Below are 23,336 nucleotides of genomic sequence, written 5' to 3'. Positions count from 1 at the left end.
GAAACCATTCCAGTGTGACCTGTGCAATAAAGCTTTCTCACGAAAGGGTGTTCTCAGACGTCACATGATGACCCACCGAGTAGAGAAGCCTTTCTAGTGTGACCTGTGCAATTCTACTTTCTCGCGGAAGAGTGTTCTCAAATGTCACTTGATGACCCACACAAGAAAGAAACCTTTTCAATGTGACCTGTGAACCATAGTGGAGATAAACAGTGTTATTGTGACCCGTGTGACACAGCTTTCTCATGAAAGGGTAATCTCAAACTTCATGTGATGACCCACACAGTGGAGAAGGCTTTCTAATCTGACCTCTGCGAAATGGCCATCTCAAGTTAGGGTGTTCTCAAATGTCACAGATGACCCATACCTGTGATTCTCATTGAAGTGAAGCCCTTTCGGTGATGCAGTTTTCTTTAAACTGCATATGATGACCCACACTGGAAAGAAACAGTTCTAATTTGACCTGTGTGATGCAGCTTTCTCACGAAAAAGTGGTCTCAAATGGCACATGCTCACCCACACTTAAGATAAGCCTTTCTAGAAGATTCATCTTAGACATCACTCTGGAGAGAAACCTTTTACAGTGTAACCTGTGCGATGCAGGTTTTTTAAATAGGGATGATATAAGATATCATGTGACCCACACCGGGTAAAGGCCTCTTCAGCAGCATGACCCGTGACCTGCAGCTTTTTCACATAAAGGTGATCTAAAATACAAAAGTGATATCCGACATGGAGAGCCTTTCTACCATGACCTGTGCAGTGCAAATTTCATGTAAAGGAGCAATATCAAATGGTATATAATGATCAACACAGGAGAGAAGTCTATCTTGTATGACTCGTGGGGTGCAGCTTTCTCATGAAATGCTCTGTACTAAGTTTATACACAGATGCTCTGTATGAATTAGTTCTTTATCATTTTTATGTTATTTAACAATACTGGGGTAAAATCCTATATATTCAAGTGGGTTTTAGTAGATATTGTATAAGACCAGAAGATCTAAAATCAGCTCATCATCTCAGTTTATATTTCTTGGAAATGGTTTAATTTAATCTTCAATATGGTATGTTATAGATCCAGTGGAATGTCACTTGATCTTTACAAAACAAATGAATATAATAGATAAGTAAATAAACATAGATAAGTAAAGGAAACAAAATTCAACAACTTTTTTTGTTACAATACCTAACTACATTACAGGCCACACCCACTTTAGCAAATGCTGATTTAATTTGTATCCATGACATGAAACCCACGAATGTTATGTGATCAACTTGTTCATGTCTTACTACTTGGTTATCAAGTAAGAATATAAGCACTGAAGAAAGAAACCCTTCTGTAAACTAGTAACAAATAGGAGCAGGTAACGAGGGGAGTGTCAAATATCTACATAATATGTTGATAGCACGGATCGTTTAATCTCTCAAGTTCTCCACATGGAATGAAAGCTGCAAAGGAAACCCGTCACAGTTTCCAAATGGCCTCCACAATAGAGAGCACTTCTATTTTGGAGGAAAGTGATAGGAGCCGCGGAGGGCGGCGCCGTGCACGATTGAGGACGAGGACTTCCTGGCGGAATTTGATGGCCAGAAGTGGGAAGTAGAGAGATATCCGAAGGAAGGCTTGCCCTCTTTGAAGAACAAAGTCGATTGCTAAACGCACACCCTCAGAGAGGGGGTGAGGGGAAATTTTAACCTTGAAGAGCACTGGAGTGAAGAGGGAATCTTGAGTCCCTGGGAGGAACCGGTGGAGGTTGGCATCCTACCCATGATGGCAGCCAACCAAGAGCAAGGTATTGGATTTCTGAGAACTGAACCAGTTTGTGAGGTGTCATACTGGCGAGGATTTTGTAGACGTGTGCAGCAAGCACGCCGCGGCGCCAAAGGCAATGTGAAAGATAAGAAGGTCGCTGACAAGACTTCTGGCACTGAGAAATCTGCGCAGTTCTGTACCAGAGTTTTCCATGAAGACACCACACAGCGCCGAGCCTCTCCAAAACCACAGCTGCCAGCCAGTAGGTTCACTAGTTCCCGATATATATATATATATATATATATATATATATATATATATACTACTGAATAACCACAAAGGAAACCGGAGAAGAATCTAAAATTTCCCCTGAAGATATTAAATCTCCTTTGCGTTTATTCACCAATTTACTGGATCACGTGGTTTTGTGACCTTTTTGCACACACACACACACACACACATATATTAGAGTAACGCGGTAAGATATTTTCTTTAAGGCATGTTGAATTGTATACAACAGCAAATTGAGCTCTGATGAGTTTCCGATGAAGATTCTCAAGTCTTCTGAAGATCTCTCTAGCATGGAGAGGTAAAGAAAAAAACTAAGTTGGCAATAGAAGCCATCTAATGGGTGGAACAGAATAAACGACGTTTTACTAATCGTAGTTATCATTTTCTCAATTGTTACAAGAATAGAAAAATGGGTGATTGTAAAGTCAGAAACTAAACACTGGGAAAGATCACAAGAGGTTGACAGTTACTCTGGCCTAAAACTGGGAAAGGACACTTTTAAATACTGGGGAAGGATACTTAGGATTGGGAACTGTGACCACTGGGAAAGGACACTGTAGATGACCGTTACTGTGGCCTGAGCGTCCATCGCGGCCGGAGTGACTGCTCATGACAGGGCTGATTTGTGTCGTAGTTGGGGCGTCTGGTTTGGCGGATCCTGAACGGTTGGAGGCTGGGAAGGATGGTGGGGGCTCCCTGCTGGGTATTCAATGTAGGCTGGCTGTATTTGATGTGGAGGGCCTCAAGGAGGACAAGGCGGCGCTTGCCACTTTCTCGGTCTAAAATTATGGTAATGTCCATTAAGATGTATCTGGTGATTAGAATGTTATGGGTCTCCTGGAGGAGTCGCTTAGGGCCTCCATTGTTAAGGTGGTATGTCAACCGTCTGTTAAGGCGAGTGGTAGCGAGTCCGATTTAGGAATCTTGGGGCGTACAGTCCCCAAAAGGACACTTGAACTGGTACACCAGACTTACACACTCGATGTCGGAAGGCCATGGGGAGCCGAACAGGAATGTTTGTGAAGAGGGACTCCACATCAAGGGACGCCATCACTCCTTCTGCGGGGGCGCTGTTCACACAATCCAGGAACTCGCGAGAAGACTTAAAACAGTACTCTGTAGGGACAAAAGGTGTGAGGATGGCATTCACGGTTTTAGCCAGGTGATATGTAGGGGTGGGGGTTTGGGAAATTATAGGGCGCAAAGGGTTGCTTTTTAACTTGGTGTTGAAATTCTTATTGACAACATCTAAAGGATTTTTCTTTAAGTATACAAAATGGATGACCTCTTAGATGACAAAAATACGTACACTAAATTAAAGAAAAATTCTTTAGATGTTGTCAATAAGAATTTCAACACCAAGTTAAAAAGCATTTTAAAAGGACATGACATTTTGATCAAGCAGCTCTCCTCGAATTCACCATCACTTCCATACATGTATGGGTTGATTAAAACTCACAAACCGAACAACCCTGTGAGACCCATTACATGTTCCCGAGGATCTGCTGGGTACAATTTGTCCAAGTGGCTTGTGTCCGTTTTGAGCCCTCTAGTAGGGACAATTTCCCACGGCCACATACACAACAATGTAGAGTTAGTTAACGAACTTAATAATCTTAATATGAACTATGATTTTTCTCTTAGTAGTTATGATATCACTTCGTTATTTACCCATGTTCCGGTTTTTGATTTATTAGTGTATCTTGAAGAAGAATTGGAGAAATTTGATTTACCACTGCCTACTGCCACCATTATTGATTTAATTAAATTGTGTGTTTTGGAATCTCATTTTGTGTTTAACGGTAACTATTATTTACAGAATTTCGGTATGGCAATGGGTAATCCGATTTCTCCAATTCTTAGCAATCTTTATATGGAATTTTTTTTTAAACAAAGTTGTTACCCAATATTCTCCCCCAAAATGTTACTTGGTTTAGGTACATTGATGATATTTTGTGCATTTGGCCTGTTAATGCTGACCCGTCAACTTTCTTGTCACAACTTAACGCCTTAGTCCCTTCAATCAATTTTACCATGGAAATAGAACAAAATAATCAATTACCTTTCCTTGATGTATTGATATACAGAAACGAAAGGTCTTTCAAATTTGATGTTTATAGGAAACCCACCAATGTTCTTTCATATGTTCATTTTTACTCTTCTCATCATTACAGGACCAAAGCATCTGTGTTATCTTCAATGTACCTTCGTGCTTATCGGATTTGTAGTCCGGAGTTTTTGGATGATGAATTCTCAAGAATAAATGACATAGCTTTAAAATTAAAGTATCCAAATCATCTAATTGAAATTTCTAAAAAAAAAAAAATGGCTAGAAAGTCTTATTTTGATTACAAAAATAAAGAAAAATTTAATTATAAAAATCTTCTCGTTCTTCCTTATCATGACAACTTCATTAAATTGCCGCATATTCTTAAGAATTTCAACATCCAAACCATTTTTAGGAACTCCAACACAGTCAAAAGTCTTTTGATTAAAAATTCCCCTGAAAATAAGGAAGGCTGTGTATATAAAATTCCATGTAAAGATTGCAACAAATGCTATATTGGTCAGACTGGAAAGGAATTAAATGTTAGAATAAAGCAACACAAATATAGCGTTAGAAGTGGTCAAACGTCCAACGCGTTATTTGTCCATCTTAGGGATTTTAACCATTGTATCAATTGGAATGAAGCTAAAGTAATTGTCAAAAGTAATTCTTATTTGAATAGAAACATCATAGAATCCAGTCTGATCAAGAATACATTTGTTAATAATTTAAATTTAAGTCAAGGATTATACAAATTGGATGAATTTATCATAACAAAAATTGTAAACCAAATGTCCGGACACTTGAGCCAATATGGCACTGGGAGAGATCCACCTTAACCCTCTGAGTATATATACTTGTCTCTTTTATGTATCTATACCTTGAAAATGTCTGAATAGACGAAAGCGTTCGGTCTCATCTCTTTCATTTTCCCAGTGGTTTGTCTGCATACTAGTATCACGCGTTCAAGTGATTTTTTCTGCATATATATATATATATATATATATATATATATAATAAAGATCCGCAACTCAGATTACCTGAGGATTGTTTTACAAGCTAATATTTTGGGGTGGCCGATCTTAACAAGTTTATCCTGAAGATGTTACGTTACATTAGGTTACCTATATTTACAAGACCATTCCTGGGGTTGGTACTCTTCACAAGATAATATGTGGGGTAGTAGCTTACCTTTACATGGGTAGTCTGAGGTTGCTGATTGATCTTGACAACGCCCGTATAAATAAATGAATAGCTAGGCCCACAAAGTCTTCTATAGGTCCAAGGACTGCATAGTATATTCAAATGTTGTAGAAGAGGTTTGGCACAGAGCTACAACAGGCATTGCAGTTTCTTAAGTTCATGGTTCTATTGATAGACTTGATAACAGGAGGTCCAGCATTAATCTGTATGAAGTATTGCAGTTGTATAGTTTATCGAAATAAACACCACGAGTGAGGACGGAGAGCCGAGCCTTTATTGCTACGACGTTTCGCTTGTTACAACTACATAGTCGTAACACACATGACTAAGCAAGATGCCTGGCCTTTAACTCATTCAACTCCGATGACAAGATGTCTTGTCATTTGGTCAAATAAAAAAAAAATCATAAAACACCAAAATGTTTGATCAAACACCAGAAAAATAGGACGTCAATCCTCGCTTCGCTCGCAGCGAAGCGAGGACTGACGTCATATTTTTCTGGTGTTTGATCAAACATTTTGGTGTTTTATGATTTTTTTTTATTTGACCAAATGACAAGACATCTTGTCATCGGAGTTGAATGGGTTAAGGAACTTACTTGGTTTTGTTGTCGACGATCCTTTTCCTTCGGATGCATCTGGGTCGGTCCTTACACCTCCTCGGAAGAGTCGCACCTCACGATTCCCTCCGTTCTAGCGTCCCTCCCTTCCTAAATTATAATACTAGCCCCTCCCTTCGTGGGGCGAGTCTCTCTCTCTCTCTCTCTCTCTCATTCTCACCTCCACACACACGCGGTACTTCCTTGGTACTGTCGACCCACGTCGATGCACGGGTACTACCCCCTCTGGAAGTACCAAAACTCGTGCCCTTTGACCCCATCAGGGGTGCCAACCACCCGTCCCCGTCCGCGCCACATACACTCACATTCACACCACAATGCCGTAATGACTAAATACCTAGGCAAGATGCTGTAATGACTGCCATTTATTTTATATTATTTTTTTTTTATTTATCATTAGTTACCTGTCAATTTATTATTAGTTACCTGCCAATTTATTATTTACTACTTACCTGCAGAAAAGATGAAGACGGGGAGAAATCCCTTCGGGCTACGTAATTTTTTTTTTCTCATACATACTTCCTCACCCCCATCCCCTACCCACTCCCCCTCTTGCATCACAGCATCATCTATACACAACCCCTCTCCATTCACCCCTATCTTCTGTCCTCTCCCGTCCTTCCTCCACAGACATTCATTTCTTTTATAATGCCCCTTTCACCCCATCCATCCATCTCATCCTAGGACGCCCCCTCATATTCACTCCTTCCACACTTCTTTTACTAATCTTTCTTCACTCATTCTTTCCATGTGTCCAAACCATCCTAATACTTTTTCATCAACCCTATCTCCCAGTTCCCTTTCCACCCCTGTTCTCCTCCTCATTTCTCATTCTATCCAGCCTAGTAACCCCTATCATACTTCTCAGACATTTCATCTCAAACACATTCAAACTCCTTCTCTCTTCCTCTCTTGTGTTCCATGTTTCTGCCCCGTACAATATTGCTGGCACAACCACTCCTTCATATAACCTCCTCTTAGCATCCATTCCCAGATGTCTGTTTCTTATTACACTTTTCAATCCACCAAGGCATTTACTCGCTTCTCTCAATCTACATTCTACCTCCACCCCCACTCCACCTTTCCTGCTACATTCGCACCCAAGTATCTAAAACTATCCACTTCCAGTCTTTCACCCTTAATGCTCACTACCAACCTGCTGTCACTCTCTCCCCTTGTACATCTCATCACCTTACTTTTACCCACATTTATCTTCACCTTCCTTCTTTCACACACCTTCTTAAACTCTGTCATTAACTTCCTCAATCCCTCCTCTGGTCCTGCTACAAGCGCAGTGTCGTCAGCAAACAACAACTGGCTCACCTCCCACTTTTCTCCATTTTCTTTAATCATCTCCAACCCCTGACCCACTACCCTTGTATTCACCTCTCGCACCACCCCATCCATGTAAAGACTGAACAGCCAGGGCGACATAACACATCCCTGACGAAGTCCCACCTTTACCTCAAACCACTCACTCTCTCCATTTCTAATCCTAACACAAGCTCTACTACTCTCGTAAAAAATCTTGACTGCTCTTAACAGCTTTCCTCCTATCCCATATATCTACAGTACCTCCCACAGTGCCTTCCTGTCTACCCTGCCGTAAGCCTTTTCCAGATCCATAAAACCCCCAAAACATCCTTACCTTTTCCTATAGCTTTCTCACATATCTGTCTTACCACAAAAATCTGATCTACACAACCCCTACCTGTCCTAAAACCTCACTATTCCTCACCAATTACTCCCTCTGTTCCTCTCCTAATCCTCTCAATCAAGACCCTCCCATAAGCCTTCCCAACTACACTCAACAAGCAGATTCCTCTGAAACTACTACACTCACACCTGTCCCCCTTTCCTTTGTAAAGCGGAACTATACAGGCACTCCTCCAGTCCTCCGGCACTCTACCCTCTCACAAACATTAAATAACCTCACTAGCCAGTCCACCATAACTGTACCTCCTTTCTTCAGACATTCTGCATGGCATTCATCCAGACCAGGTGCCTTACCTGCTCTCATCATCTTAACAGCTGATTTCACTTCATCTTTCCCTATTTCTCCTCACTCATCACTCATTTTCTTAGCGCTTCCCACTGCAACTACCTTTCCCTCCCTATCCTCCTTCACATCTAGCAACTCCCTAAAATACTCTGCCCACCTTCCTCTCACTGCCTTCTCTTCCATTATCATCTCTCCATCTGCACCTCTTACCTTTTCTTCTCTACTTGATTCGCCTCCTTTCTCTTTTAATTTCCATCCAAAACATCTTTTTATTGCTTTCAAAATTTTCTGTCATACTCTTACCCCATTTCACATCTCTCCTCTTTGCTTCCTTTATTTTATGCTTAACTTCCCTTCTCTTTACTTTGTACCTCTCATACGATTCTCTCGTCCTAATTTGTAGCCAATCTATGAATGCCTGATTATTCTGCTTCTGACCCAGGGCAGTGGACAGGATGCAGGGATGACCCGTCATCCAGGAGGTGCCAAGATAAGAGGGAGGGAGGAGGGTGGAGGGGAGTGGAATATATAGGAAATGGAATGGGTGGGAGTGGTTTCTATGCCTTTTTCTCTTTGGCTACCCCTCCCCCCCCGTGTAGGGTGAAAAAGCCTTTGGTATATGTATGTACTAGTTACCTGTTTATTATCTTCCTATACCCATGCATTTATTTTCATTATTTATATTACTATAATTCTTATTTATTTTTCTTTTATTATTGTTATATTTTTTCCACATCCCACCCAGTTATGGACCAAAAGGTCTCCTGTCGGCATGATCCTCCTTTGTAATCCTTTAAGAATAGATAGAGGGACGGGGGGGGGGGGGAGGCAGGGATGGGGTCGGTTCACTGAATACTAGAAAAGGTTAAGGAGAAGGTGGACCAAATGTCTGGGAACAAACGAGGTTAAGGATGAGATAGAATAAATGAGTGGGGAAAGGACATAAGCTCAAATATTTATATTGGTATAGAATAAAATGTCAATGTATTTATGAAAACAAAAGAAAGTAATCAATTTATATAGTGGCTATCTAATTCCACGCAAGGAGGGAAGACACTGTTCTACATTGGAAAACATTTAAGATTTTTTGATACAATGTACATGGGACTACTGTACAGGCGAACACAACACCATGCCTTCTGTGTTAAAAAATAAAAAAGTAACGATGATGATGATGATTAATGATGATAATAATAATCAGTTAATAATGACAGTCTACTGTGCCATTCTAAGATTTAGTTTAGTTTATATCCACAAAATATCGTGACTTCACAACAGCCTCGATCCGTCGGAATGTCACGGATAACCTCCAGTTCGGGACCAAATGTGACGTCGCTTGTGACGTGCCTGCGTAACTGGGACTGTAGTTAAGAGCCAAGGTGGTGTCAATTTACAGGCAAGATCATCATATTGAGACAGGTAAGGTCATCATATTGAGACAGGCAAGGTCATCATATTGAGATGTCATAATTTTGAGACAGGCAAGGTCAACATATCGATACATGCAAGGTCATATTGAGGCAGGCAAGGTCATCATATTGAGACAATATCATCATTTTGAGACAGTGTAATTTTGAGACAGGCAAGGTCATCACATTGACAGGCAAGGTCATCGCTTTGAGACAGGCAAGGTCATCATATTGAGACAATGACATAATTTTGAGACAGGCAAGGTCATCACATTGACAGGCAAGGTCATCGCTTTGAGACAGGCAAGGTCATCATATTGAGACAATGACATAATTTTGAGACAGGCAAGGTCATCATGTTGAGACATCATTTTGAGACAGGCAAGGTCATCATATTCAATCAACAGGGCCAGCAGAAGTGGCTATGACGGAGAGCGTACCTTTCCACTTGTCTTTAGTCCTCGACACTCCAACCAATGCTTTACTTGAATGTTGGACAAACTGTCAACAAGTTGAATGTCGATTTTGGCCTGCCAGAGACATCGTCCTCAGATCACACGAAGAATTCTTCGCCACCCCAGACTTCGACAGGGTGATAGTACTTCATGTGGGCCATCCTGGGTATACAAATTTTCGGTTGTGTAAGTGACAATAAGCATAACCCTCATTCAACCTAACCAACCGTAACCTAACCTAATCTTTATTCCACTGTTGTTATTCGGCGTTCTGGGGTGACAATTCTTCTTGTGACCCTTGTCCTCTTGCGATAAATCCTTTGGAAATGGGTCGCCCGTCGACATTGTTTACCCTTGTCATATTCTAATTGCATTGGAATTGCCCGCACCTTGGGAGTTTGCCCCAACAGCCAAAAAGAAAGAGAGCTTGGTAAATGTGATGTCCACTATGTGGTATACTGCTAACAAATGACTAGACTCTTGCCTTCTCAATATGATGACCTTGCCAGTCTGAATATGACCTTGACTGTCTGAATATGATGACCTTGCCTGTATGAATATGATGACCTTGCCTGTCTCAATGTGATGGCCTTGCATGCCTCAATATGATGACCTTGCCTGTTTCAATACAATTACCTTGCTTGTCTGAATATGATGACCTTACTTGTCTCAATAACCAACCAGTAGTACACAAACAAGTTGATACCATTTCATTAGTGTGTTTTATGTCATGGATATATATCACAACAGCAATGGAGAAGGTCAGCATGCCCTGTAAGGAATGTGTTTAGGTATCATAACAAAACAGTATTTCAACTTTTTCTTTATTGGGAAGTTTCACAATACTAGTGAATGATGCTACAATAATTCATCTATTTGCTTACTTATCAAATTTCTAAAATTTTGTACAGATCAAATGGCATTCCACTGGTTCTATAACATGTCACATTCAAGCTTAAATTAGACAATTTTCAGCAAATACAAATTGAGATGATGAACAGGTTTTACATATTCTGGTCCTGTAAAACACACAATAAAACTATTCCAGTGGTGTATGTAGGACTTCACCACTGCACTGTTAAATACATAACAATTTCATACCGTACTGTATTTAAAGAACTTGTTAGAAAGCATAAAAAAAAAGAGTATTTTTTTTCAAGGAGTATTTTGCATTGTTTTCAGTCTTGAATGCCATATATCTAAGTTTCAATCTAACAGTCATATCCCCACATAGTTGCAGTCTTTATTGAGAAATGTGCAATGCAATGTCACACTAGAAAAGTCTCACTTTTGCGTGAGTTCTCACATGACTTTTGAAAGCATCTCACGAGAAAGCTGTAATGTACAAGTCACATTGGAAAGACTTTTCTCTTGTGTTGATTATCATATGCCGTTTAATATTACTTCTTCATTAGAAAGCTGCATTGCACAGGTCACTGTAGAAAAGGTTATAATCATGTGGGACATCACATGCTATTTCAGAACACCCTCATGTGAGAAAGCTCCACATGAGGTCATGCTGCTGGAAAGGCCTTACTCTGGTGTGAATCATCACGTGATATTTGAGATCATCCTTATCTGAGAAAGCTGCATGGCACAGGTCACACTGTAAAAGGCTTCTCTCCAGAGTGGGTAAAATCATGATGTCTGAGATGAATTTTCTGGAGGGGTTTCTCTTCAGCGTGAGTAAAGACGGGACAGTTGTAATCATTATTCCATGAGAAAGCTGCATCACAAAGATCACAATGGCACTCCTTCTCACCATGGGTTACATTATGCAGTTTGATTAAACTCTTTTGCAAAAAGCTGCATTGCATAGGTTACACTGTAAGGGCTTCTGTCCAATGTGAGTCACCATGTGATCTTTGAGACAACTTTTTTGAGTAAGATGTGTTGCACAGGTCACATATGGAAAGGCTCATTTCCTGTGTGGGGCATCATGTGACGTTTGATATCTGTGAGAGAGCAGAATCATACAGGTCACACTAGAATGGATTCTCTCCTTTATGGTTTATCATGTGACATTTGAGGTCACACTTACTTGAAAAAGTTGCATCACACAGAACACACAGGAATGGCTTCTCTCCTGTGTGGTCCATCATGTAATGTTTGAGATCACACATTTGTGATAAATCTGTATCATACTAGTCACATAAACATGGCTTTTCTCCAATGTGGTTTATCATATGATGTCTGAGAACACCTATTTGTGAGAAAGCATAATTGCAGAGTATACACAGGAAAGGCTTCTCTCCTGTGTGGCTCAACATCATTTGAGGTTACTTTTTTGTGAGAAAGCTGCATTGCACAGGTCACATTAGAAAGGCTTTTCCCCTTAGGGAGTCATCATGTGACAAGCGAGATCACCTTTTTGTGAGAAAGCAAAATTGCACAGGTCACACTACAAAGGCTTGTCTCCTGTGTGGGTCCTCATGTGACGTTTGAGATCACCCTTTCGTGAGAATGCTGCACTGCACAGGTCACACTGGAAGGGCTTTTCTCCACTGTGTGTCATCATGTGACGTTTGAGATCATTCTTCCGTGGGAAAGCTGCATTGCACAGGTCACAGTGGAAAGGCTTCTCTCCTGTGTGGGTCATTATGTGATACTTTAGATTACATTTTCGTGTGAAAGCAGAATTGCAGAACTTACACTGGAAGGGTTTTTCTCCAGTGTGGGTCATCATATGCCTTTTCAGATTACACTTCATTGAGAAAGTTGCATCACAAAAGTCACACTGGAAAGGTTTTTCTCCAGTGTGGGTCATCATGTGATATTTGAGTTGACCTTTCTGTATGTAAGCTGAATCACACAGCTCACACTGGAATGGCTTCTCTCCTGTGTGGGTCATCATGTGATATTCGAATTGTTTTTTTTGTATGAATGCTGAGTCACATAGCTCACATTGGAAAGGCTTCTTTCCTGTGTGGCTCAGCATGTGATATTTGAGTTGATGTTTTTGTATGAAAGCTGTATCACATAGATCACACCGGAAAGGTTTATCTTCTGTGTGGGTCACCATGTGATATTTAAGATAATCCTTTTGTGAGAAAGCTGCATCACACAACTCACACTGGAAAGGCTTCTCTCCTGTGTGGGCCAGCATGTGATATTTGAGTTCACCCTTCTGTGAAAAAGGAGAATCAGACAGGTCTCTCTGGAAAGACTTCTCTCCTGTGTGGGTCATTATGTGACGTTTAAGATTACCCTTTCGTGAGAAAACAGAACCACACAGGTCACACTGGAAAGGCTTCTCTCCTGTGTGCGTTGCCATATGATATTTTAAATTACTTTTTTGTGAGAAAGCAGCATCACACAGATCACACTGGAAAGGCTTCTCTCCTGTGTGGGTCATGAGGTGATATTTGAGATGACTTTTTCGTGAGAAAGTTGCATCACACAGGTCACACTGGGAAGGCTTTTCTCCTGTGTGAATCATGATGTGATGTTTGAGTTCACTCTTTTGTGAGAAAGCAGAATCACACAGGTCACACTGGAAAGGCTTCTCTCCTGTGTGGGTCATTATGTGACATTTGAGATGAACTTTTTGTGAGAAAGCTGAATCGCACAGGTCACACTGGAAAGGCTTCTTTCCTGTGTGGATCAGCATGTGACGTTTGAGTTTACCCTTTTGTGCGAAAGCTGAATCACACAGATCACACTGGAAAGGTTTCTCCCCTGTGTGGGTCATCATGTGATCTTTGAGATTACTTTTCCCTGAGAATGCTGCATCACACAGGTCACACTGGAAAGGCTTCTCTCCTGTGTGGTTTGTAATGTGATATTTAAGATTACTTTTTCGTGAGAAAGCTGCATCACACAAGTCACACTGGAAAGGCTTCTCTCCTGTGTGGGTAGTCACATGAAGTTTGAGGTTACCTTTTTGTGAGAAAACAGAATCACACAGGTCACATTGGAAAGGCTTCTCTTTTGTGTGGGTCATCGTGTAATGTTTGAGATGACTTTTTTGTGAGAAAGCTGCATCACACAAGTCACACTGAAAAGGTTTCTCTCCTGTGTGTGTCACCACATAACATTTGAGGTTACACTTTTGTAAGAAAACAATCACAGGTCACACTGGAAAGGCTTCTCTCTTGTGTGGGTCAGCATGTGACATTTAGGTTCACTTTTTTTAGAATCACACAGGTCACACTGGAAAGGATTCTCTCTTGTGTGGGTCACTATGTGATGCTTGATATCAAACTTTTATGAGAAAGTTGCAATAAACAGGTCACACTGGAAAGGCTTTTCTCCTGCGTGGGTCATCACCTGATATTTAAGATGACTCATGTGATAGCTGTGCCACTGAAGTCACACTGGATTCTCCTCATTGTATGATAAATACATGGAAGCTATGGAGAGTTTTCCCAAAGAAATGTTTATTACAATTCTCCTGGAAAAAAAATGTAATTATAAGATTTAAATCCAACTCTTTGAGGTATGTGATAATAGGATCATGGATGTTTTGTACACAAACCATTCAACTCCCTTTGTACATAAAGACACCATGTGTACATGTCATCACCTAACATGAAATAGGTACCAATGCTGACAAATACAGTCCTGTGATATATTGCATTTTTCTTGTTCATTAGAAATGCACTCAAAATCATCAAATAGCTACATGCATACTCACACCACAACAACCTTCTCATCTGGTCATAAGATTTGGAAGGGTGGAAAGACATCTCACCGGTTGTGACATTTGTGCTACGATACTGGCAAAATAGTTGTTTCATCATTCTCTTTGTGGAAACTATTTGATACTAGTATCATCTCAATTTAGGTGTCCCTGCCTATGAACATCAACCAATGTAAAGTTGGACATTTTGTAAGCTTTGGTCTATTTTGAGCATTTCCCAAATTACTGTTTCTCAAATGCATATTTCCCATATAAAAACTGTATACAAGAACATAATACTAGAGCATAAATATGTATTATAGCCAGCACTTATATCTGGTATATTGGTAGGACAGTGACTCATGTCAGAAACTTGATCTAACAACTTTGTATTTCTTTACATTTTAGTGAAAGAATATGAATGGGTCAGAACACACACTATTATGATGACCAGTTTACCATTTTTAGAATTTTCACTGGTATATTAAAGAAATTGATATGTATTTAGCTAGTTGTACCTTACGGGAAGGGGAACTACACTTGTGGTGTCCCTTCTCTGTGTCTCATCATATCTAATTTGCTCTTAAATTCTTGTATTGTGTAAAAAGATATGATATTGATATGACCAAATTGATAAACAGTGATCAATATTAACGTCAATCAAGTAGTGGCCAGTGGAAAGTAGTATGGATACATAGGTGGGCACCTTATCCTGGCTAACCATATAAAGCAACATTTTGCTATAGAAGGAACACACGGATTTGACACCGCAAATGACATGAGATATATGGATACATCCCATTGTTATGTCTTTAACCATGTGTGATTAAGTATATAAGAGCTATACATATTGTATTTTGACTTGTTAATGATTACATATTTTGAGGTAACAATGGCGAAAGGCATTAAATTCATCCAAATTCAATTTGCTTCAGGATCACGCCTTCATAAAATGTTTTTTCTGGTCATTAGGAAATAGATTCCACACAGCAACCAGTATTATTAGTGGGGTTTGAATCAACAACTCACCATTTCACCACTGACATAGTGGTACAGGACAATATTAAAAGTTGGGGGATAGCATAACAGAAGGAACGTCACAGTACATTAAAGTAGCACTGTAAAGCAACATTTCTTTATGCGTAGATAATTCCTCTGACACAAAATTATGTGTGGCTCTGGTCCATAGGGGCACCCCATATAGACCCTAAAGTATCAGCTGCATGCTACTGAGCAGATTTTACTACAGACAGGGATAAATAATTATCAAATAAATTAATCAATTTAATAGTAAATCAATATATATTAATAGATATTAAATAAATATTAATAAATTCAGTAACAAATTCATGATAAATGATAATTGAACAAATATAGATAATTGGGGTAAATAAAAAAAAAAAAAAAAATAAAAAAAAAAATTGTATGCAACATAGCTTATTGATACAATACATTAATGGGTCCATCCACTTCCCATATAAATTAACTCATGAAGTCAGTCTAGCATAGAGGACACCACGTTCCTCACAAAATGTACTTGTCAACAAACTTTGGGCAGCTGAGTCATTGATTTGAACCCATTAAAGTTGGTGATTGCTTGTGAGATTTTAATTCCTAATATAAGAATAATTTTACCAAGGGTACTCCCACAGTGAACTGAATTTGGCAGTATTGAATTTCTTTTAGCACTTTATCCTTAATAGCACACAATAAAATAGAATGGGTTCACTCATAGAAATGGGATGCAGGGACATCACATTCACACCATTTACAGAGTCCCAGCCCTGTGTCCCTTCCATGGCAAAATGCTGCTTTACATGTCCAGCCTCAAGATGGTGCCCATCAGCAGCCACCAGCCACCACTTCACTGCTGTTAATATTGGTCACTCATTACTTATTTGGTCATATCAACTTCATATAGTGGAAACCCCAAAAATGATAAACTGCTCATTATAATGGTGTTTACATTGATCTATTTATACTGTTTCACTACAATGTAAAGAAATACAGTTTTCATAAGGACTTTCCTACATGATCCATTGTTCAACCTGTGTATTAGTCATAATTGCTGGCACTATTATATACCAATACACCTTTTCCTCCTAGAAGGTGGGTGGCAGAGTCAAAGCATATCTTTCACCCGTGCTACAGCCTTTCATTAGTCTTAAATTTGCCTAGTTGTTATCATAGCTACCAGAATCACATCAAGAGACATGATTTGATTTCTGACTCACAGCATATTTTCTTGAAGGGTGAGTCATGTGTAACTAATCTTCTATCTTTTTGTATATAAAGCATCAGATGACATTGATAGATATGATGTTATTCACCTTGACTTTGGCAAAGCATTTGTCAAGGTCCCCCACAAGAGACTAGTAAATAAAGTCAAAGCCCAGGGCATAGGAGGAAAAGTGTTTGAATGGATTTGAGCTTGGATCAGTGACAGAAAACAGTGGGTCGCTATAAATGGTGTAAAATGTAAATGGGGGAAATGTTCCTGGTGGAGTTCCCCAGGTCCCAGTTTTGGGTCCCTTATTGTTCATTAAGTACATAAATGACTTAGAAAATGGGATTGATAGATTCTGCACAAAGACTTTAACAAATTGTTCACATGGTTGGCAAAATGACAAATGGACTTCAATACCTCAAAGTGCAGAGTGTTAAACATATAGCTGCACAACCTGAAAGCAGATATAGCTTAGATAACATGTTTTCAGAGAAAACTGATTGTGAGAGAGACTTGGGAGTTCTAGTGAGTCCTGACCTTAAATCCAGGAAACAGAGCATTAGCACCAGGAATAAAGCTAACAGAGCATTAGGATCCATTGATAGGACAGTTATGAATAGAAATGCAGATGTATTTATCAAACTATATCTGACATTAGACTCATCCTTGACTATGTGGTACAGTTTTGGTCTCCTTCCTGTAGAATGGACATCAATTCACTAGAATCAGTACAGAGAATGACCAAAATGATAAATGGGCTCAGAAATTTACCTTACAAGCTCCTTAGGCACCTTAATTTACACTCTCTGGAAAGATGCAGAATGTGGGGTGATCTAATAGAGGTGTTCAAGTGGATCAAAGGCTTTAACAAGGGTGACCCAAACAAGGTTATCATATTAAATCAACAAGGCAGGACTTGCAGTAATAAATTTAAATTAGACAAATTTAGATTTAAGAATGAAATAGGTAAGAATTGGTTTACTAATAGGGTGGTCAACCAATGGAATAGACTTAGTAACCATGTAGTTGGTGCTGAAATTATCAGTTGTTTTAAGAAACAGTTAGACAAATTTATGGATGGGGATGACAGGTGGTAATGAACATGGAACTGCCTAGTGTAGGCCTTATGGTCCCATGCAATCTCCTGCATTCTTATGTTCTTAATTACACACTTCTCCCTACTTAATTATCTATCTATATACCACAAGCTTTTTTCCCCCCATATAAGGGAGGTGGTCAAGTCAGTCATGTACCTACTCCCACCCACCACCCTTTCCTCCATCTCATCTTAGCTCCTCATGGATGATGGATCATCCTTGTATCCCATTCACTGCCCTGGGACAGAAGCACTGTAGCAAGACACAATGCAGCCACAGCAAGGCCACTTCACTTAGTTGGCAAACCCCACTTTCTGTCCCCTTATGCACATAAAGATGAGACTGGGAGAAATCCCTTTTGGCTGCATCAAAATATCAATGCACACATGAGCACCCCCTATCATCTATAAAGTCACTCTCCACTCATGTCTATCTCCTGCCTTTTCCTTCCCTTCCTCAACAGACATTCCCCTCTTCCTCAATGCTCCTTTCACCCCATCCATCCATCTCATCCTTACTTTTCTCCTCAAGTTCCACTCCCTCCACCTCCACCTTCCACATCTCTTTTACTAATCTTTCATCACTCATTCTTTCCATATGTCCAAACCATCCCAATATTCTTTCATCAGCCCTATCTGCCATCTCCTTTTCCACTACCGCTCTCCTCCTCACCTCATTTCTCACTCTATCCAACCTAGTAACCCTTTCCATACCTCTCAGATATTTCATCTCAAACACATTTAAGGTTTTCTTCTCCGTCTCTCTTAAATTCTGAGTCTCTGCCCCATGCAATGCCATCGGCACGATCACCCCTGGATCACATGAAGAATTGTCACCCCAGATTTTGACAGGGTGACAATACTTTATATAGGCTATCCTAGGGTGGCAATTATATAGGCTATCCTAGGGTGGCAATTCTTCATGTGGGCCATCCTGGGTTTATGATTCTTTGGTTGAATGTGATGACAATAAGCATAACCCTCATTCAACCTAACCTATCTTTTATTCCATTGTTGATATTTGGCGTACTGGGCTCAGAATTCTTCAGGTGGGATCTCAAACACATTTAAGCTTTTCCTCTCTACCTCTATTAAATTCCAAGTCTCTACACCATGTCATGCCATCAGCACAATCTTCTCTCTGAATCCATTCCCAGGTGCCTATTTCTCATAACACGTTGAGTATATATTTACATTTTTGCCTTTCCCTGTTGGGGTAAGAATGAACATTGCCCTCAAGTCTTCCCACTTGGGTTGTAAAGGTGGCTAAAACAGGATGGAGTATGGGATTAGGCATCCCTATGGGTACATTCCTGTGAGACGTAAGGCAAATTTTTAGCAGTCGCTATTAAATATCTGCCCAAGGAGTCCATACACTTATGGGAAAAGTCATAGCTTTGGCTACATACATCTCCTGGACAGGATGACGGGATGACCTGGTCATCCAGGAGGTGCCGAGATAAAGGGAGGGAGGAGGGTGGAGGAGAGTGGTATAGGAAATGAAATGGGTGGGAGTGGTTTCTATGCCTTTTTCTTTTTTGGCTACCCCCTGTGTAGGGGGAAATAGCCTTTGGTATATGTACAATATTAACTTCTGCTAAACTCTTTTTTTTTTCAGGTGACACAAAAATGAATGAATTTTGGAAGAAATAGCACCAAAAGCCTATGGATCAAACTATCTAATAATGGTTCCTGACACCATTGAATGAAAAGTGAATTACCCTACCAACTTGTCACCAAAACAAGTTGGTGAGATAAGGTTATCAAGTGAGTTATAATACAGAAAATACATCCATTTCAAGCGAGATACAATTTGTATGACAAATTTGTGCCCCCAAAGCAATTTTACTAAATCAGAGTGACAACACAAAATTATCTTTATGTATTAATATTTCCAAAATAAATATTTAATTTACTATTGTTATAATGCAAAGGTGTGTACTTCTAAGAAAATGCCATTATTTTTTAGGTTGGATGGCAGTGTATATTTTGAGTACTCCAGTCCATATGACATAAAACCCCAGTAGCCCATGAATACAAGGCAAAGTTCCAGAAACATTCAAACACTGATATCTACCATGGAATTTACGTTGTCTGACAGCCCCTAACCTAATATATCCTACCCTTCCATAACCATTCCATAAGCATAGCAAAAATGAATATTTGAAATGAAAAACGTTAATTAAAAATGTGTTTGCGTGTCACTGAAATAACACCGAATGTCTTAGAAACGTGTCCACCAGTTACTTTATATGATATATCTTTAGTAATATTGCGTGCCTTGCATGAATATAAAAACTGAACAAGAGTTTGATTAGCCGCTTTCACTAATTTGGTAGCGGTGATCGGACATAATGAAAAACTAGTCTACATAAAGCAACCCTTAACGTAGCGGCACATAGGCATTTTTCGTTTGCATGTTATTCGCTCTTGGTACTTACTTTCCTAGCAAACCCTTGCGTATCCGTCACAGAGTGAATGTTTTATTGACTTTTTGGAGACCGCATGACGAAAACAATAACATAGCTTCCCGCAAGTTGTGTTGTTTACAAACCAGTCTATAACTGCTATAGTCATAATAATAATAATACTAAGTTTATTTGGCAAAGAATTAATATACATGAAGTGCAGAAAATGTCAAGAACACATAGTTCGAAAGAACAATTGCAACTGCCGAGGATAACACAAAAAAGCATGTAAGCTTATTTTCATTGTGGTCCTCAGTCATATTGTTTTTGTATAAATAATGATACTTAAATTAGCAAATAAAACTCCTGTATAAGCAATATTATACATGCTCAATTCTATTTGTATTTCATGTATAAACGCCAGGAATGATGGCTAATTTGATCACTCAAGTGGGTATCAAAATTGCTGTTAATGTGACGACAAACTATGTATTTTTCGCTAACATTATACTCACTTTTGCTACTTGGTTTGCTAGCAAACTCTTGTGTATCCTTTACACAGGACATCTTTTTCTGGTTACTAGCGATGATGATATAGTACTAGAATGTGCAAACGAAAGCATAATGGAAAAGGAATTGGCAGAACTTAAAGATCTATGCTTAGACATGGGATTAGTAAGAAATGAAAATAAAATCAAAGTACAAACGAATGAAGAATGATAAAACCTTTGAAAGAAATGGAATAAATTTAGAGAAAGTCTTAGATTACAAATACTTAGGTATGCATGTTGGATTTCAGATGAGAAATAATGAAATAGACTATTTGAAACATGTCTGCACATCGAGACTAAAGCCGTTGCAGGTATTGGCCAATAAAGGAATTGGAGCTGGAAGCCTTGTCCTAACAATGATGTATATGACCACAATCAGATCGTTGACAGACTATGCTGCGCCATTGCTAAAAGCATGCACAGAAAACAAACTGAAACCACTAGAAATAGTACAAAATAAAGCCATGAGAATTATATTAGGCTGTCCGAGAACTACACGAATCGAAATCATGAGACTAGAACTAAATATCTTTCAAGTATCACAATTAGATTAAAAGAACTAGCAGTAAGGTCTACTGTAAGAACGATAAGGCACGGTCAAAGGAAATTAGGGGAGGAAATAGCTTCAGGCACTGTTGGAAAGAAGAAATACCTGACAAGACTGCGGTGTGAAGCAGTAATGGACTATGAAGTACTCGCATACTGTCGTACAATACCTAATGAAACCAAACACTTGGACCACACTCAAAGTACCAATAAACATAAACAAGCTGGACACTAAGAGTCGTGATTTGAACAGTAATAAACTGAGGCAGCAATTCTTGTCCCAAATCAATACTGTACCAGGAATTAATTCCATACATATTTACTGTGATGGACCAGTAATTAAATGGGGTTAGAGCAGGGTGTGGTGTAGTCATCATAAGAGAATACTTCGAAGACGAAATATGTACGGGCACTTTAGTCTCAAAGAGACTGCAGGGAACTAATGGAATATAGGCATCCTGACCTTATTCATGATTACTCTGAACAGCTATGTTACTTTTTAGATAATAACACTCCTCAAAAAAATTGTGAAAAAGTTCACAAAAGTAAAGCTGAACTATCAATTAATTATTTAAACGTCTGTGCGGGTTTATTAGCATACTAATACACCCCTTTTGATGTATAATTTCTATATGGCAATAAATCTTTTGAATTTTAATTTCAATATGAATTTGGTCGTCTTCGGGTTTGTTCTCTTTTGCGCATGCGCCGTGACGTCATGGGCAGAGATTGGTAGATAAAAAATATAAAAAAAGAAAATTAAATAACGAAGAAATAGATTTATAGACAAAAAAAAACATATAAAAGAGAGAAAGAAAAAAAGGAGAAAGAATTCGGGTTTATTGTCTTTTCCGCATACGTTCTGACGTCATGGGCAGAGACTGGTACATAAAAAATAGATAACGAAGAAATACATTAATAGATCACAAAGATAAAACAAAAAATTAAATAACAAAGAAAAGAAAGAAAGGAGAAAGAATTAATCTTAAAAGAATTAATTGTTGGTCGTCTTCGGGTTTGTTGTCTTTTGCGAATGCGCCGTGACGTCATGGGCAGAGATTGGTAGATAAAAAAATAAATAATAAAGAAATACATTAATAGATCAAAAAGATAAAACACAGAATTAAATAACAAAGAAAAGAGAGAAAGGAGAAAGAATTAATTCTGAATTTTAGGTTAATCGTTGGTCGTCTTCGGGTTTGTTGTCTTTTGCGCATGCGCCGTGACGTCATGGGCAGAGATTGGTAGATAAAAAAATGAATACTGAAGAAATACATTAATAGATCAAAAAGATAAAGCATGAAATTAAACAACAAAGAAAAGAAAGGAGAAAGAATTAATTTTGAAAGAATTAACCGTGGGTCGTCTTCGGGTTTGTTGTCTTTTGCGCATGCGCCGTGACGTCATGGGCAGAGATTGGTAGATATAATAAAGAATAAAAAAAAATATTAAATAACGAATAAATTGATAGACAAAAAAGTTAAAACATACCATTATATAACAAAGAAAAGAAGGAGAAAGAATTCAGGTTGTTGTCTTTTGCGCATGCGTCGTGACGTCATGGGCAGAGACTGGTTGATAAAAAAATAAATAACGAAGAAATACATTAATAGATCAAAAGATAAAACATAAAATTAAATAACAAAGAAAAAAGAGAAAGAAGAAAGAATTAATTTTGAATTTTAGGTTAATCGTTGGACGTCGTCGGGTTTGTTGTCTTTGGTGCATGCGCCGTGACGTCATGGGCAGAGATTGGTAGATAAAAAAATATATAAAAAAGAAAATTGAATAACTAAGAAATACATTGATGGACAAAAAAGATAAAACATAACATTAAATAACAAAGAAAAGAGAGAAAGTAAAGAAGGAGAAAAAAAATCAAGTTTGTTGTCTTTTGCGCATGCGCCGTGACGTCATGGGCAGAGACTGGTAGATAAAATAATGAAGAAATACATTAATAGATCAAAAAGATAAAACAGAAAATTAAATAACAAAGGAAAGAGAAAAAGAGAGAAAGGAGAAAGAATTAATTTTGAAAGAATTAATCGTTGGTCGTATTCGGGTTTTTTGTCTTTTGCGCATGCGCCGTGACGTCATGGGCAGAGACT

The 23,336-nt window shown here is 38.9% G+C and overlaps 1 protein-coding gene across 1 annotated transcript; it reads right to left on the bottom strand.

Annotated features, from left to right (window-relative positions):
- Nucleotides 1-10,639: 10,639 nt before the first annotated feature.
- On the bottom strand, nucleotides 10,640-20,274 carry LOC143030621 (uncharacterized). Its single transcript, XM_076193785.1, has 2 exons — nucleotides 20,165-20,274; nucleotides 10,640-14,172 (listed from the first exon to the last, which is right to left on the bottom strand). Exon 2 carries the CDS (start codon nucleotides 13,720-13,722, stop codon nucleotides 12,181-12,183), a length of 1,542 nt encoding a protein of 513 aa, XP_076049900.1. The 5' UTR covers nucleotides 13,723-14,172; nucleotides 20,165-20,274; the 3' UTR covers nucleotides 10,640-12,180.
- Between the last annotated feature and the right edge of the window lie 3,062 nt (nucleotides 20,275-23,336).

Source organism: Oratosquilla oratoria, chromosome 12, assembly GCF_046742065.1.
Source record: "Oratosquilla oratoria isolate Oo_2021 chromosome 12, ASM4674206v1, whole genome shotgun sequence".
Classification (NCBI taxonomy): Eukaryota; Metazoa; Arthropoda; class Malacostraca; order Stomatopoda; family Squillidae; genus Oratosquilla; species Oratosquilla oratoria.
The sequence above is the reverse complement of the archived record's forward strand: the minus strand, read 5'-3'. Positions and strand labels throughout refer to the sequence as shown.